The sequence below is a fragment of the Setaria viridis genome, chromosome 5 (assembly GCF_005286985.2).
Source record: "Setaria viridis chromosome 5, Setaria_viridis_v4.0, whole genome shotgun sequence".
Taxonomy (NCBI): Eukaryota; Viridiplantae; Streptophyta; class Magnoliopsida; order Poales; family Poaceae; genus Setaria; species Setaria viridis.
In genome coordinates, this window is record NC_048267.2 from 40,871,190 (window position 1) to 40,884,494 (window position 13,305).

Consider the following 13,305-nt stretch of genomic DNA (forward strand, 5'->3'; position numbering starts at 1 on the left):
CGTCGTTTATACGGCTCGCTTTCGCGGCTCTCTTTTACGGGCGTGACGGGCGACGGGTGCGGGCGCGGTGTGGTGCCGCCGTGGGAAGGAGGGCGAAATCTTTAGGCGCGCTGCCCTACGTGTCCGAATTCCTGATGCCCCAGGTCCCAAGTGGATAAAGGGTTGAGCTGAATTGGCTGCGCTTGATCAGATTAAAGATGAAGGTCTTTCAGAAAAATAAAGATTAACAGACGGATCAGGTCAGGACTCGTGAAGCGACCAGCAGGTAGTGCACGCTACAGATGATCCGTGAAAGTAGCTTTTCCTTTTCTAGATGCCGGATGGGACTCCAGGGTGTTTGGATAGGAGGTGCTAAACTTTTTAACAGTGTCACATTCGATGTTCGATGCTAATTAAGAGAACTAAACATGAGCTAATTATAAAACTAATTACAGAACCCCTAGGCTAATTAATTCGCGAGACGAATCTATTAAGCCTAATTAATTCATCATTAGCAAATGGTTACTGTAGCACCACATTGTCAAACCAATAGATTCGTCTCGCGAATTAGACTTCATCTGTGCAATTAGTTTTGTAATTAGTCTATATTTAATACTTCTAATTAGTATCTAAACATCCGATGTGACAGATGCTAAGCTTTAGCGGGTGTATCAAACACCCCCTTAGCCTTTTCCGTTGCCAATGCGTACAAAGAGAATATAGCACAATGGACCGAATGGTCCACATGCGGATCGAAGCTTCGCCGAGCAGAGCTATCGCATACGATCAGTGCGTGCAACAATCCTTAATGCGTACTGCGATTGCCGCCTTAACTTTAATTTGCACCGGCAGTGGAGGTGGTCCTGCCGCCGTGCTAGTGCTAGCGTGCCTGATCCCTTAGCTGAAAACACTGACCATTTGGTAGGTAGGGACGCCCGTGTGTGCTAACCCAACGTATTTAAAGTTGTGAACTGGTGATGCGCTGCTGACCGAGTTTTCTCCCGCTTTGACGTAGTCCCGAATATTAAAAATAGAACGGCCTTTTTTTTTCTGTAGTGCCGCGTCAACGGGTTGATTCTCTCGGCACGCTTGAAAAGTCAGCTGGGCACTTAGCGCCGCCACGTCCTCGAGAGGCAGCCTACCGCGTGTATTCGCGCGAGCTGCAGCCACACGGCGTCCCAAAGACCCTCGCCGCATCTCGTTGTCAAACTTGGCTTTTTCTAAGGCGTGGCTAATAATTTATTCCCCACACCTTAGACATAGTATGGTTTTATAAAAAAAAATTTAGATCTGTGCCAAGAGAACAATCATGTCAAAAATCAAATAGCTAGCATGCAGAAGAACTCTATGACGTGGCAATGTTTGGGTAGGAACCGGGAATGCGTAAGAGTGAGCCGTGACAAGCTAATCCTATCGGCCCATGATGATGCATCTGACTCTGACCAAGCGTACGTAATCCAGCCCGGTTCAGTGCCCGCGGCACCAGGGACATGACCAGTGCACGCCGGTGGACGGTGGTGCACATCGGATGGGCGACACGAGGACGACGAGTCTCCACGGGCCGCGACGATGATGGCCAGTGCGAGGACCCAGCTGTTCTTGTCTGTTTGCATCCGGTCAGGCCGATGGATGCGCGTGCAACGCATCCCAAGTGGGAATCCACCGAACGGAGACGGTGGTTGGCCGCCGCCCCCCTGCCGGGTCGGGTTCTAGTCTAATCAAGTTGACGCGCACTACTTAGCCTAGTGTTTCGCTTGGTGCTCGGCAACGAACTTTGCTTATCAAATGGTGCCACGAGTGTGGGTTGAGCACTAATTTCCTCTGCCCTGGTTCTTACAGCAAATGGCTTTGTTTAGATTGCAATATCTGATTTGTTTGAGGTGACATGTCAGGTCAACACGAGTAATGTTGAATAGTCACCTCAGAAGAGGCTTGCGTGACACGTGGATGGCCGCTCGAATTTGCGATACGGTTGGATATGATGGTGATGCATATTCAGTATATTGGTATCAGGTATGGGTGCAATGCAATTTATTGTGTGTGAAATAAATTGAGACGACGGCGCCCTTACTCTCGGCGCCATGAGACACCGACGCGTTTAGATTTAGGTACGCGCCAACGCGGCCGCCAGATGGAGGAACAAGGAGCACTCCTTTTTTTGCGTCAACGTTGGTCTTGATCGAGCCCGACTAGCGCGACAAGGGCAGGGTTCTCGCGTCGCGTCACCGTCTGTGACTAAGCGCCGGAAACCAGCGACCTAGTAATTCTTCTGCTCCGGAGCTTACCGCAGGTCTGTCGCGCGGCACCAAACAACACATGAACCCGTGACCCGGCCAGCCTCTGCCCAGTCCATCAAGCGCCGGAACGTGCCTCTGACTGCTGGGTGGTGGCTGCTGGTGCTCCGCAACCGCAGCCTCCCGGCCACGGCCACGACGCGAAGCAAAGCATCCGGGGCGGGAGCGGGACGAGGACGCGAGGCCTAGCATGCCTCGCACGGAAGCCACTCGTTAGTCGTGACCTCGCCCTGCGCGGTCAGCGACGTAACCTTGCCCGAGGGTTACAAAGCCACACCACGACATTGTTTAGAGACACGGGCGCGCGCGCGGGGGCACCGCAGCCCCGCGTGCCGGTGGCGTTCGGTCCCGCCCAACAACAGCAACAACAAGGCAACGACGCCATCCGCAGATTGGTCGGGGACCTAGGAGGACGAGCGTGCAGGAGTACATCCACGCCACGGACTTGGGGAATCCAGGACTTCGATCTTGGGAAGCGTCAGCCTTCCGGGTTCAGGCGTACAGCTTCGGCCACCGCCACGGCCAACCGGCTGATCCTCACGCGCACGCGTGACATCCACCGCCACCGGGATGGATTTTCAGATGATCTCCAGCAGGATACATGTACTGTGCACGTGATCGGTCGCGTGTTGCCGCCAACTGGGCGTGCCGCTGGAGTTTGGAGGCAAGCTGGTTGTTTGGATCAGCCGGCGTCAGGACGTCTCAGCAAACCATTGATTGAGTGGAGGAACCGACGGTCACAGCCGCTGATATCGTAGCACTGACAAATCGGAACATCTTCGAAATAAGTCAGGTCCTTTACCTAATTACCTACAACATTTGGCCTGCTGCTGCTACTATAGTTCACAGAACATTGCAGCTGCAAAGGCTACAATATGTAGGCTTACCACTACTGAGACAAGTGCCAGAATTGTCTAGCGTTTGAATCACAAGTTAACTCTCCATTTTGGGTAGGAAGACTATGAAGAGGGAAAAAACAGAGGCATGAGTTAGCAAAACATGACAAAAACTTCGGCCAATTTACAGGAGTACCAATTATCAACAGAGCCTCTCTTTTTTCCCAATGTCCTCAACATCTACTATATTTTTTAAATAAAAACTTCCGGCAGGAGTTCTGCTAGGTTTGTTTTAATAGAGAAGAAGGGTTTACAAAATTGGTGGCCTAAAGGTCAAAAAAGAGAAAATATCACAGCAATGCTCGCTCACCGCCCAACCCTCTAATCTCCTGGGATGACCTCTAGTAGCCGTTTTGCTCCTGCAAGACCCCATGTTCTTGCTTCTTCTTTGATCTTCGCAAGGAGTGTTTCTGTGCAAGATGTCATCTTTGGAAAATTCTCGCATTACACTCTTTCCAAATTTTCCATGTGAACATCCACTAAAGATTCCCTAGAAGAATCTGGCAATATGTGCTTCGGATTTCTCCAGCAATACTGGGATAGTGAGAATATGACAGGGTAGACAAAAGTTCAAAAAGATCAGCTATACTGCTATTGTTCTGTCCATTCTATTGGTAGGCACAATAAACTAACAGAAGCAACCATCCGATTCATAAAAATGTTAAACCAAATGGGTAGTCATTCGCTCAGTTGTCTAAGTGCACAGTAAGGGAGAAAACTCACCACAGTAAGCCTCACAAGCATAAAGCACCCACTGGAACATACATCGGACAGCTCCGGAATGGAAATGGCAGTAAAGTTACAAGTATCTATTTCTTGGACCATTTTACAAGTAATCTCACCATATTTATTGAGAGCAGTGTCTATGATTAGCGAAGCTAGAGCATGACAGGAATCACCGGATCGGTTAATATTGTTTGGCTTCGCTTCGCCTCACCTCTGAAAGGGCTTCAGTTGGAAGCTCAACAGCGATCAAAATATATGACATACTACAGAACAAAAAATTTGACCAAAACTTTACAATCTGTACAATGGTTATTACTACTCCAATAATTGGTAGCTGGCAAGTATTAGGAACAACTGCAAGTATTCGGGCATGAACAGCTCATTTAACAACTAAGAGCCATGCCCTCCATCAAGTCAGGATACAAACAACTTAAAGATGTAACAGCGTGGACAATTGAGACCTGTCAATGTTTAATACCCAAGCAGAACAGGAAATAGCATGTACACGGCTTGGAATACTTACAACTAATGCTAACCCAAATTTATCACGGTAAAAGGAGGGTATGAATAGTATCCAAATGTGACATTAGTCAGTACTGTTGCACCTGCACCTGTCTGTCTGTGTATACAGACAGTATTAGATATCAACAACACGTAAGCTTAATCGAGGATTCAATAGCGTTTCAGGTGCAGGATGGAAAATTTTCAAGAAAGGCAGGTGGTAAAAACAATAAGCGATCACAGAAGGTAGTGATGATATCAGTAGCAGCTAGCTGGTCTGTGCCAAACAATTAAATAAGCTCAACAAGCTCACAATAGACCTATGGCTCCGTACATGCACTGATTATCGAATGTGATACACTAACTAATAATTAAGTGTTGCTGTGGCACATTCCTCACAAGGGTGGAATCTGACTATCATAATTTGTTAGGAAAACACATAACATAATTTTACAAGGAAAAGTGTATGGTCCCAACCTTATAGATTATTTGAATGCAACATCCTCAGAACCTCTCTTTTCTCATCCACTATTTGTTCATACTTCATACTAGCTTGCCCTCTTACTCGTATAACCTTTTTTCCTAGCTTGCTGAAGCAATCTAAGTGGAAATATCATGATTATCAACATCACCATTAAGAAACCCATTGATTCACCAGCTTTTCTTAAGTTTTTCTCTGAGTAAACCTGAAACCAATGAGCTGATATAGCTGCTGCAAATTAATTAAGAGTAACACACAACTAGTAAAGTGACAGGATGTAAGCAAACTAAAAGTAGAGTTTTCTCCTAAAAACAAAGCAAGTCACTGAAGTGTTAAGGTAACACGGACGCCTTGAAGTTACCAAAAAATACTATGGTAAGTAAAGTCATTTGGGAGTGACCTCCAGATTACAGTTAAGAAACAAGCAGGCAAGAAGCTCAAGGAACAGAAAATCAAACAGTTAAAGGATGGTCTACTGCATGTGACTGGCACAGGGGCAATTAATTGAATTTCAAGATGCTCAGAATCTAATATATGAAGCTATAGATCTGTGAGGAAACTACGAACTGCCGAACTTAATGTCTGTTCTGAAAGTGTACCGTGCGAATTGTAAAAATGTCTAAAAAACAGCTGAAACGCTAGTTACGCTAATTTATACCACATCGTAGAGATATACACACAACAAAGATACGTGTAGGCGTATTGCGTATCGTGTATAGTACTTGTGTGCGTAGTAAATATGTTCAGAAAAAGGACGGGAGTCTAGTAGGAGGCAGCATACTGGGCGTCGAAGCAGAAGACGGCCAGGCCGTGTGCCACGAGGTAGCGAGTGAGGAGCGCAACACCGCGGCGCTTGCGAGCACGATGGTGCGGCACCCTAGGATATAACTCTGGTGGAGTCACCGCAAGCAGGGGATCCACAGGTCGGTCGCGCGCAGAGGCGCCGCGGCCGTCCGCACCTGAGACTGAGATCCCCAAGCGGCCGGAGGCGGAGGAGGTAAGGGGTAGAGCATAGGCGGAGGAAAAGGGGGAAGACGGACGATGGGGTTGAAGTGCGACACGCCGATTCACTTGACCGCCGGGCGCTGGCTGCGGCTCTCTGGCAAGTCCATGTCGCCGGCAGCGAATGCGCAGAGAGCGAGGAGACCAGGAGAAAAGGAGGGACTAGTTCGAAAGAAAAACGTATGATTTAGATCCGATTAAGGGGGTTATGTGTAAATATTTGGATAGTGGAGAATAATAGCGATCCGATGAAGGGGTTTTGTGTAAATATTTGGATCGCGGAGAATAATCGCGATCCGATACAGGGGTTTATGTGTAAATTATTTGGATCGCGGAGAATAATCGCGATCCAATATAGGGGGTTTTGTGTAAATATTTGGATCTCGGAGAATAATCGCGATACAATTTAGGGGGTTTTACGTAAAACTTTGGATCGCGGTGATTAATTTGAAGCTTCTTTTTGTCTCGCGACCTTCCCCGCTCCGCTTCCGATCACCGGCGGCCGCCACCCGACGTCGAAGGCACGCCCGAGGGAGCCGCCGTCGCTGTTCCTGAAGGAGAAACCGTTGGAAGAGAATCTGTTTCAGGTAATCACCTGTTCCGCCGGAGGACGCCATCGTCGACAGGCGCAAAGCCCCCAAGGTCGCCACCGCCATGGATAAGTTTGCATCGTTCAGCTCGGCACCTCGGCACTCTCGCGCCGTTGCCCACTCTCCGTGACGCCGCCGGCGCTGTCCCATGTTCTTCGAATCCATGGAGGACAGGATGGCGACAGATTTCGTCTACCCTTCTCCGCCCCCTTTTCATTATCGCCGTTGACGATCACCAAGACAGAAAGAAGCAGGGGCCAGGGGGTATGGCGACAGGCCGCATTTGTTTTGAGGACTCACAGTCCATTGATAGCAAGGATGAAGTAAGCCGATAGATGTGGATTTCATTGAGAATCTTCAGGCGCTGAAAGGTCCAAATATGGGTAAAGCCACCTGAAGATGGTGGAAATAGCACAATTTCACCAAAGCTTAAAACTCTTGTAGACAGACCACGATCGTGGTTGATATCACAATTGTTTAGCCTCGAAAGACAGCCTAGTGTACACGGCAAAATTTTGGATAGGAAGAGAGCAAAAACAGAGTCGTGAGTTAACTCACATGATAAAGATTTCGGTGAATTACAGGGCCTCTCCTTTTCCCAGTGCCCTGTTCAACTCTTTGCATGGTCGCTCGCATGCCTGAACATCCACTAAAGCGCCCTAGAAGAATGTGGCAATATAGCTTCGATTTCTCCAGCAATGCTGGGATGGTGAGAGCAATAACGACACCTGGCAGACAAAAGTTCAACAAGATCAGCTATATTGATATATGTTTTATCATTTTATTGGTACGCACAATAAACTAACAGAAGCAACCATCAGATTCACAAAAATGGTAAACCAAATCGGTACAATTCAGTTGTCTAAATCCACAATAAGGGAGAAAACTCAACATGATAAGCCTTACAAGCATACCCACTGGAACGTTACATTGGGGCAGCTCCAGAATAGAAACAGCAGTACGTATAATTGCAAGTAACTATTTCTTGGACCAATTTACAAGTAATCTTACCATATTTATTGACAGCAGTGTCTATGCTTAGAAAAAACAGCATTTAGAGAAGCTAGAGCATGGCAGGGACCGGATAATAATTGTTTGGCTTAGCCTTACCTCTGAAAGGACTTCAGTTGGAAGCTCAACAGTGATCAAAATATATGACACTACAGCACAAACAATTTGACTTGTAAACTTTACAATCTGTACAATGGTTATTACCACTCAGATAATTGGTATCTGGTAAGTATTAGGAACAACTAAGAGCCATGCCCTCCATCAAGTTCGGATACAAACAACTTAAAGATGTAACAGTGTGGACAATTAAGACCTGTTAATGTTTAATACCCAAGCAGAACAGGAAATAGCATGTGCACGGCTTGGAATGTTTACATACAATGCTAACCCAAATTTGTCACGGTAAAAATAGGGCATGAATAGTACCCAAATGTGACATCGGTCAGTACTGTTGCACCTGCACCTATCTGCATACAGACAGTATCTATATTAGCAGCACGTAAGCTTAATCAAGGATTCAATAGCGTTTCAGGTGCAGGAAGGAAAATTTTCAAGGCAGATGGAACAAAATAAAACGGCCACAGAAGGTAGTGATAATACTAGTAACATAGAGCTGCAGTCCCAAGCAATTAAATAAGCTCAACAGTCAACAAGCTCACAATAGGCCTATGGCTCGGTACATCCGTACGTGCACTGATTATCGAATGTGATGCATTAACTAATAATTAAGTGTTGCTTTGGCACATTCCTCACAAGGGTGGAATCTGAATATCATAATTTGTTAGGAAAACACATAACATAATTTACAAGGAAAAGTGTACAGTCGAAACCTGATCATTTGAATGCAGCATCCTCAGAACCTCCCTCCTTTTCTCATTCACTGTTTGTTCATACTTCATACTAGCTTGCCCTCTCACTCGTATAATCTTTTTTCCTAGCTTGCTCCAGGAATCGAAGTGGAAATATCATGATTATCAACATCACCATTAAGAAATTCATGGATTCACCAGCTTTTCTCAAGTTTTCTCTGAGTAAACCTGAAACCAATGAGCTGATATAGCTGCTGCAAACTAAGAGTAACAGACAAAAGTAATAAAGTGACAAGATGTAAGAAAACTAAAAGTAAAGTTTTCTCCCAAAAACAAAGAAAATCACTGAAGTGTTACGGTAATATGGAAGCATTGAAGTTCCCGCAAAATATATGGTAAGTACGGTCCACCAGAAAAAAACTCATTTGGAAGTTAAGGGGAGGTTTGGTTCATTAGAACCTTCTAAAATTCCTGTCACATCAAATCAAATGTTTAGATACTAATTAGGAGTATTAAACATAGACTAATTACAAAACTAATTGCACAGATGGAGGCTAATTTGTGAGATGAATCTATTAAGCCTAATTAGTTCATGATTTGACAATGTGATGCTACAATAAACATGTGCTAATGATGGATTAATTAGGCTTAATAGATTCATCTTGCGAATTAGCCTCCGTTTGTGCAATTAATTTTATAATTAGCTCATATTTAATCCTCCTAATGAGCCTCCGAATATTTGATGTGACATAAATTTTAGTTCGGACTAATGATCCAAACACCCCTTGACTCCATATTATAGTTAAGAAACAAGCAGCTCAAGCAACAGAAAAGCAAGCAGCTAACAGGATGTGAACAAGGTCAACTGTATGCGACTGACACAGGGGCAATGAATTGAATTTCAAGATGATCTAATATATGAAACTACGAACTGTAATCTGGAGTTAACTACGAACTACGAGGAAACTATGAGGAAACTACGAACTGCTGAACCAAATGTCTGATCTGAAACTGTACCGTGCGAATTGTAGAAATTCTAAAAAATCGGATGAGACTCTAGTTATGCTAATTTGTACCACATTTTACAGATACACACCCAACGAAGATATGTGTATAGTCGTATTGTGTGTCAGTGTATGATACTTGTGTGCGCAGTAAATATTCAGAAAAGTACGGGAGTTGAGTAGGAGGCAGCGTACTGGGTGTAGAAGCTCCAGACGGCCGGGGCGTGTGCGACGAGGTAGCCGGCGAGCGTGATGGTGTGGTACCCGAGGAGACAGCTCAGGTGGAGGCACTGCAAGCAGGGGACCCACAGGTTGGTCGCGCGAAGAGGCGCTGCGGCCCTCCGCACCTGGGCTCCCCCAGCGGCCGGAGGTGGAGAAGATAAAGAGGAAGAGCATAGGCGGAGCAAAAGGATTTGCCGATCCACTTGACCACCGGCTGCGGTTCTCCGGCGAGTCCATGTCGCCGCCGCCGCCGGCGGCAGCGGAGAGAGCGAGGAAACCAGGCGAAAATGAGGGACTAGTTCGAAAGGAAATGTATCATTTAGGGGGGTACGTATAAATAATTGGATAGCGGAGAATAATCGCGATCCAAATAAAGGGGGTATTTTGTAAATATTTGGATCGCGGAGAATAATCGCATTCCGATCTAGGGGGTTTTGTGTAAATAATCGGATCGCGGAGAATAATCGCGATCCGATTTACGGGGTTTTATGTACAAAATTGGATCGCTGTGAATAACTACGATCCAGTTGAGGGGACTAATTTAGAAAGCTTCGGCTTCTTTGTCTCGCGACCTTCCCCGCTCCGCCTCCGATCGCCGGCGGCCGCCGCCCGACGTCGACGGCACGCCCGAAGGAGCCGACGTCACTGTTCCTGATGGAGGACCCTTTGGAGGAGAATCCGTTTCAGGTAATCACCTGTTCCGCCGGAGGACGCCATCACGCCATCGTCGACAGGAGCAAAGCCCCCGAGGTCGCCACCGCCCACCGCCATCGAGAAGTATGCATCATTCAGCACCTCGGCACTCTCGCGCCGCCCACCCTCTTACGCCGCCGGTGGCTCTCCCACGTTCTCCGAATTCATGGAGGATAGGACCCGCGACAGATTTCGTCTCCGCCCCCATTCCAAAGAAGCAGGGGTACCTGCTGGATAAATTCGCATATGTTTTGAGGATTCAGTCCATCGATTGCAAGGATGAAGTAAGCCGACAGATGTGGATTTCATTGAGAAGCTTCAGGCGATGAAAGGTCCAGAAATGGGTAAAATCCCACCTGAAGAAGTTGGTAAAAAGAGCACAATTTCACCAAAGCTAGAACTCTTGTGGTGTGCTGTGTGCAATTCCAAGGCTACAGTATATAGACAGACCACGATCTCGGTAGATGTCGCAACTGTTTAGCCTCGAAAGACAGGCTAGTTTACAAGGCAATTTTTTTTGTCTTGGAGAATCTACATCGCTATCAACTCAATTTCTTTTGCAATAACCTGTTTGTCATCTTACATTTATACTCTTCGCATGCTCCCCCACATGCCTGAACATATGCTGAAGCTATCTCGAGATATCTGGCAATATGTTCTTCGGATTTCTCCAGCAATGCAGGGATCGTGAGAGTAATAACAGCACCTGAAAGAACACGGGTTCAACAAGGTCAGAAGTTCGGCTTTGATGAGCAAGATTAATACATCAAGTGTTTTCCCATTCTATAGGATATCCATGCTTCCCATTCTATTCACATTAGGTCGAGCGTATCGGATATTGTCCCTATGAACGAAGTAGACGAGAGTCATCCTCTGTCATGTTCAGTCATCCTCTGTCATGTTCTTGTGTATACACTAGAAACCTCTTTCACTTGGACTCCATTCAGCAGAACTAGTGTAGAACTTCAGTCGCTATTTGCAAATGTCATAGTCCTATGTACACAGTTAGATCTGTTTGCAAATTGAACAACTGCCACCAGCTAAAAGGATTATGTACTGGCCAAACATGTACGAACTCGTTTCTACTTTCGACTAAACTAGTGCCATATGCAGCTATTCTATCTAAAAATAGAAGTGATAGTTTGAGCATTGGCTCTGTTTCCATGACTGTGTCATGTATCCCTGCCATTAATTACCCGCACACAGTTCGCCGTGCAATTATCAGTGATTTGATGATAAACATAGTTTACAACATTTTCACATTACAATTCAATTTGGGGTTCTTGTAAAGATGCTCAGTGGTACTTATATCTTTAAAATGTAAATCGGTAAGGGAACTTACTTGCATACACCAAAGTGATAAGATCAGTCAATCGGCCAACTATGGAAGTCAGCAGCAAAACAAAAGCCACCTTGTAGAAGAGGCTCGAGTCCTTCCCAAGTGCAATGTTTCCAAAATCCTGGAGCACCTTATTCACGAAGTTACCCACTATTTCTGCTGCTTCACTTGTTGACTTATCAGAAATTTCCATCAACGGAACAGGAGGAAGTGCCCTGCATGGATTTCTTTTGCTTAGAGTCGGCACATACATTAACTACAGAACTATTACCTAATACCAAAAGTTATTATGCAGATGAATCGTTTCATTATTGGTCTGTTCCTTATATACTTTGATTACAAGGGTCATGCTATTGCACGGTAATGTAAATTTTACTCACTCAAAATGTAACTAAACAGTTCTACTTCTAGGTTTCTAGCACATAGACATCTGCAAATGGCATGCCCTTCTATACCCCAGGAGGCCAGGACTAGACTCAATCACCACTGCAGCAATTTAGTATCCATATCCAAAATGCTAAAGCTGTCCAACCAGGGTCCAGGTCCAAGTCCAAGGCCAATTAAATTTCATTAGCTTTAGCACACCACCAAGGCACCAAGTGACCAAGAGCAACAACCCCCTTGGTGCTTCAACAATCTTTACCTGTTTGCAGTCAATCCAAATCTTGTGAATGCTATCTAGTAGTACAAAGTGAAATTTAACAATCTATTTGTGGAGTACAAGTAAATAGCATCCACAATAATTGAATCAACCACAGTAATGCATCAATAGGTATGAGGTGGAACGAGCATCACCTGTTGAGCAGCTGTGCAGCCTTGGCCCAGACGAAGAGGACGGTGAGCAGGATCATGAGCACCTGGGACACGAAGGAGAGCAGCGTGTAGCCGGGCACGCAGTAGAAGAGCGCCCATGACGCCACCACCGCGGCCAGCAACCCGCCGGCCACCTCCGTCCTCCTCCACAACACCACATCCGCCACTGCACCCACAGGAAAATTTCCAACGCCAAACGCTCTCAGTCTCAGGTCCCAGACGCGAAATGCAACACAACAATCAGAACGACCAACACGATCTGCACTCCAGACCATAGAAAAACACGATCTGCCTGTAAAAACCTAGAGCGCAGCAATTAAATTGCAGAGCTCACCGGTGCCGCCGCCGAGGAGGTCGTGCAGCGATCTCTGGGCGCCGAACAGCCGGCAGCTTCGGCCAGGGCAGTCCATCGCAGCACGGATCTCTCCCCCGACGGGAAAAGGGGAGGGGAGGACAGGACAGGCAAGAACTGCGATGGAGTTGATGAGCGGCAGCTACTGACTGATCTCGTCTAGTCCAACTTCTCGAGCTGGATTTCGGAAAATTGCGAGGGGAGAAAAATGGGTGGAAAGAAAAGGCGCAAGCGTGGCGAGGGACACCACACCAGAAGACACCCGTGGCATCACCCCGTCAGCAACGCCGCCGTATCTGGACCCCAAAGAAAAGATGGAGAAAACTAGTAGAAAACGATGGTGTCGTATCCTTAGATTTCGAGCAGATGACAGCGGGCGGGCGGTGCATCGAGGTGCCGCCAACCACCCGCCCCCACGCCTTTCGGCAGCTAGGCTGCGGTTTGGCAGCCTACAGATGCCACAAAGCCAACGCTCGGTGAAAAAAAAAAACGCTCGCCTCGTCTTCGACCATCAGGCAGAAGCAGCCATAGCTTCCGAGAGAACAGATAAAAAAACGATGCAAGCTTAAGGTGTGGTTCATCGTGACAAGTGA

At 46.5% G+C, this 13,305-nt stretch overlaps 1 protein-coding gene across 1 annotated transcript; it reads right to left on the reverse strand.

Annotated features, from left to right (window-relative positions):
• Window positions 1-10,493: 10,493 nt before the first annotated feature.
• LOC117857049 (reticulon-like protein B12) lies at window positions 10,494-13,165 on the reverse strand. Its single transcript, XM_034739520.2, has 4 exons — window positions 12,695-13,165; window positions 12,343-12,526; window positions 11,551-11,762; window positions 10,494-10,914 (listed from the first exon to the last, which is right to left on the reverse strand). Exons 1-4 carry the CDS (start codon window positions 12,768-12,770, stop codon window positions 10,751-10,753), a joined length of 636 nt encoding a protein of 211 aa, XP_034595411.1. The 5' UTR covers window positions 12,771-13,165; the 3' UTR covers window positions 10,494-10,750.
• Between the last annotated feature and the right edge of the window lie 140 nt (window positions 13,166-13,305).